The 3958-nt window shown below is 32.5% G+C and overlaps 1 protein-coding gene and 1 long non-coding RNA gene across 2 annotated transcripts; both read right to left on the minus strand.

Moving 5' to 3' along the window:
- Positions 1 to 732: 732 nt before the first annotated feature.
- Positions 733 to 1999, minus strand: LOC149551403 (methylesterase 3-like). Its single transcript, XM_089786921.1, has 3 exons — positions 1715 to 1999; positions 1363 to 1629; positions 733 to 1110 (listed from the first exon to the last, which is right to left on the minus strand). Exons 1-3 carry the CDS (start codon positions 1952 to 1954, stop codon positions 841 to 843), a joined length of 777 nt encoding a protein of 258 aa, XP_089643047.1. The 5' UTR covers positions 1955 to 1999; the 3' UTR covers positions 733 to 840.
- A 1018-nt stretch (positions 2000 to 3017) lies between these two features.
- On the minus strand, positions 3018 to 3709 carry LOC149551404 (uncharacterized). Its single transcript, XR_016353292.1, has 2 exons — positions 3483 to 3709; positions 3018 to 3335 (listed from the first exon to the last, which is right to left on the minus strand). It is a non-coding gene; the product is annotated as an uncharacterized LOC149551404 (long non-coding RNA).
- Positions 3710 to 3958: the final 249 nt, after the last annotated feature.

Genomic DNA, 3958 nt, shown 5'->3' on the forward strand with positions numbered 1-3958 from the left:
TCAGTTATGCAATTCTCTGGATTCTGTGTCTTTTATGCATATCCCTCGTGAGTGTAATGGTGTGGCTGATTGTCTGGCTAAATGGGCCTCTGAGCAGGGGCCGGCTTGGAATATTCTTGATCATAAGATGCTTCCCCTTGATTTATCTAAGATGCTGGTTCAACTTGTGGACCACGATAAAGCTATGTAGTTCTCTTTGTTTCTTGTGTTGTTCAGCTCTCTTTAATATTCAATAAAAATTTTACCCCTCTTTTAGTGTAACATTCTTCAAAGATTCTCCAATCAGTCAATTTCATATTATAATTTATTTTCATCCATTTTGATCTTTTCAAGTTACTATAGATCAAAAGAATACTGAAAAATACTTATTAACGTACAAAGAAAATATTAAAAAAGAATCAAAACCTGATTTATCTTTAAGAATTCAAGAAAAATGAAATTAGCTATAAGAACTACGGACACCCTTTTTAAATAACATGCGTATGTAGCCTTTCAATCTCTTTTTTTCATTCTATTTCTAAAATTTTGAGATGCCATTCTATAAACTGCTCATGTAAATATTGTTATTTTAATATATTAATAATAACAAATATATTAAATACTTTTCAAGTTTTTGAATAGAGAAGAAGAGATAAATTAGTTTCAGATCATATAGTTTGATCTGAAGCATCCAGATAATAAACTATTGCAGTTGCTACGGAATCTATGCACAGTAAGAGTTAAAAAAATGAATAAGAACAAAAAGTTGAAGTGTCTCTATCATTAATGAATAGCACTCTCAAGACAATGAGAAACAAAAGGTATCTCTTGTTGACCTAGAGCCACATATTTTACTTAAATTCAGTGATAACTACTTGAAATCTCATCCAAAATCTCAGCCAAACGAGAAGGACAGGAAAAGAATGGACTGTGATCTGAGCCTTTTATTTCATAAACTCTATCAGCAGGATTTTCAGCTATCATTTTCTTCTGCAAATCTTCACAAATGATATTATCATCTTTGGCCACCACATAAACTCTGGGGACTCTTCCATACCTCTCCTCGCTATACACCACCTCTTCTTTGATTATAGGAGACTTTCTCATAAGCAATTTCGCCAGTTCAATATCCTGCAGTTTTAATCTTTCACATAAATTATTATGTTTTTTTATAGGTAATAGGCTGAAGTTTGGATTATTTATTATTATTTGTTAAGATTAATTATTATTATGTGTTATAAATATTTGTAGACTTGAATCAAGGACAGATGAAAGACTAATAATTTACCATTGTATTATAGACTCTTGCCTATTTCTCAACATATATTATTCATAACACAACAAACAGTAAAAATTAGAAACAAAAGATGTATTTCTAGTTACCTCAGTTGGACAATTTTGGTACAACATTTGCCTTGAGAAAGTAGGGCCAATCTTCAATGATATTGGAAGACCATTCTCTCCCATTATAAATTCTGTGTCTCCCCATGATTCAATTCTTGCTTGCAGCTCATTTATCATGTCCATGGTAGAACTCCCACTGAGAGGCATAAATGCTGTCACAAATACAGCAACTCTGATCTTCTCTGGGAATTTCTCCATTATTGAGCTCAAAGTCATGCCTCCAACACTGTGACCCACCAATATTACCTGCACCCAACAAATTAAAATCACATAGAAGTAAAACAAATTGTTTATTGAGAGGAAAAAAGAAGAAATGGTGTAGTGATCATACTTTTTGATGGGGAGGAAGAGAGTTGAACAATTCAATAAGTGGCTGATTTATATCTGACCATGTTTGAATTTGATGGGCATCCATTGGGTGAATTCCACAAGAAGCAAGATCTATTGCAGTGGCATCATGGCCTTCCTTTCTGAGGAGGGGAAGAAGTTTGTACCAACACCAAGCTCCATGGCATCCTCCATGAACCAACACAAAGTGTGTCTTTGTCCCTGCCACTGCCTTTGCCTCCATCACTAATTTTCTTTAATGAATTGACTCTTTCACAAGAGTTGATTATAAGCAAAGGGAGAACAAATACAATAGATATATGACATCATGCTATGTCACATGAATAGAAGAAAAAGATGAAACGCATCCATTTCACAAATAAGTCAAAGAAAGTAGAAAATAAAGGTGATTTGCATCACAACTTGATTGAAAACAACATGCTCTGTCACATGAATAAAAGAAAAAGATGAAACACATCCATTTCACAAGTCAAAGAAAGTAGAAAGTAAAGGTGATTTGCATCACAACTTGATTGAAAACAATGACCACTAACATGTGTCATCATTTTATTTTTTAAAAGAGAGACTCTTAAAGGGAAAGAGAACAAATACAATGGATATATCACAACATTTCATATGAATTGAAGAAAAAGTCTTGAATGATGAGATATATCCACATCACATAATCAACTAAATCAAGAAATCAAAGATCATGTGCATTAAAAATATTGACTACCAACATGACTTATTATGCATTAAATCAAGAAATCAAATTGATGAGGAAATATTCTAAAATGAAAATTTCATGAACATAACCCTTCTTCAAAGATTCTATTATAAACCAATATGTTGATGGTAGCTTCAAATTCATCTTCATCAATTTTGAAAATCTTTAATATCTCTATAAGCCAAAACAATAGCTTTATATTATTAAGAACTTAGAGTGCATGAAATTAGCTATTTAATAGTTATGGATACCCTCTTCAAATAACATGTTCATATATGTTTTCAATCTTTTTCTATTCCTTATTCAGAAATTTTAATATGCTTTTTCATTATCTAGTGGTATAAATTGTTATTTCAATATATATAATATTTTGTTAAAGATTAAATTAAATTAAAAGAAATTAAATTAGTTAAGATAAATCATTTTAATTTTTTGTTATATATTATTGAGATGCTTGTCAAAGATAAAGAAGGATAAAGTAGTTTAATCTTTTGTCTTGCTGTCTTCTTTATGATAATAGATCATGTACTTGATTCAAAAAGAGGGAAGAAATTAATTTATATGGCTATTGTAGAAAATATGTAGAATAAGAATATAATAAATAAATAATGAATCGAATGTTGCTTACAAGATAATGACAGAAAAAAGTATCTCTCCAATATAGTCTCAAGAAAAATTTGTTTCTTTTTGGCCTTGAGACACACATTTTAACTATATTTAGTGATGGCTACTTGAAATCTCATCTAAAATCTCAGCCAAACAAGAGGGATAACAAAAGAATGGACTGTGATCCGAGCCTTATATTTCAGCTATCATTCTCCTCTGCAACTCTTCCCAAATGAGTTTATCGTCCTTGGCCGCCAAATAAACTCTGGGGACTCTTCCATATCTCTCCTAGCTAAACACCAAGTCTTATCAGCGGCCAATTTATGTAGATCATGTTTGAATTTGGTGGGCATTTAAAGAGTGAATTCTACAAGAAGCAACATCTATTGGATACTGACATGTTTCCATAAGAAAGAGAGAAATGGTGCAAAGATCATACTTCTTCATGAGGACGAAGAGAGTTGAACTATTAGACAAGTGGCTGATTTATATCAGACCATGTTTGAATTTGATGGGCATCCAGTGAATGAATCCCACAAGAAGCAAGATCTATTGCAGTGGCATCATGGCCTGCCATTCTGAGAAGAGGAAGAAGTTTGTACCAACACCAAGCTCCATGAACCAGCACAAAGTGTGCCTTTGCCTTTGCCTCTGCCTTTGCCTCCATTACCGATGGCCTTACAATGAACTGATATTTTCACGCGACTAAAAATAGAAGGGAACGAGTGAATAAACACATGGAGAAATTCATTTACTGTAGTCTTGTCACTGAAAAAGGCATATCATATCATACAAGATCTTCACATCAACCAAATAAATAATAATAAATACTGTGTATTGTGCTGTAACACTTGTGGTGAAAAAGACATGTATTTTGTCTGCAAGCAAGTGGGCTAAATGGCCATGCAGAGGAAT

Source organism: Cupressus sempervirens, chromosome 6 (genome assembly GCF_028749045.1).
Source record: "Cupressus sempervirens isolate cs-2001-9-10 chromosome 6, ASM2874904v1, whole genome shotgun sequence".
NCBI classification, from domain to species: Eukaryota; Viridiplantae; Streptophyta; class Pinopsida; order Cupressales; family Cupressaceae; genus Cupressus; species Cupressus sempervirens.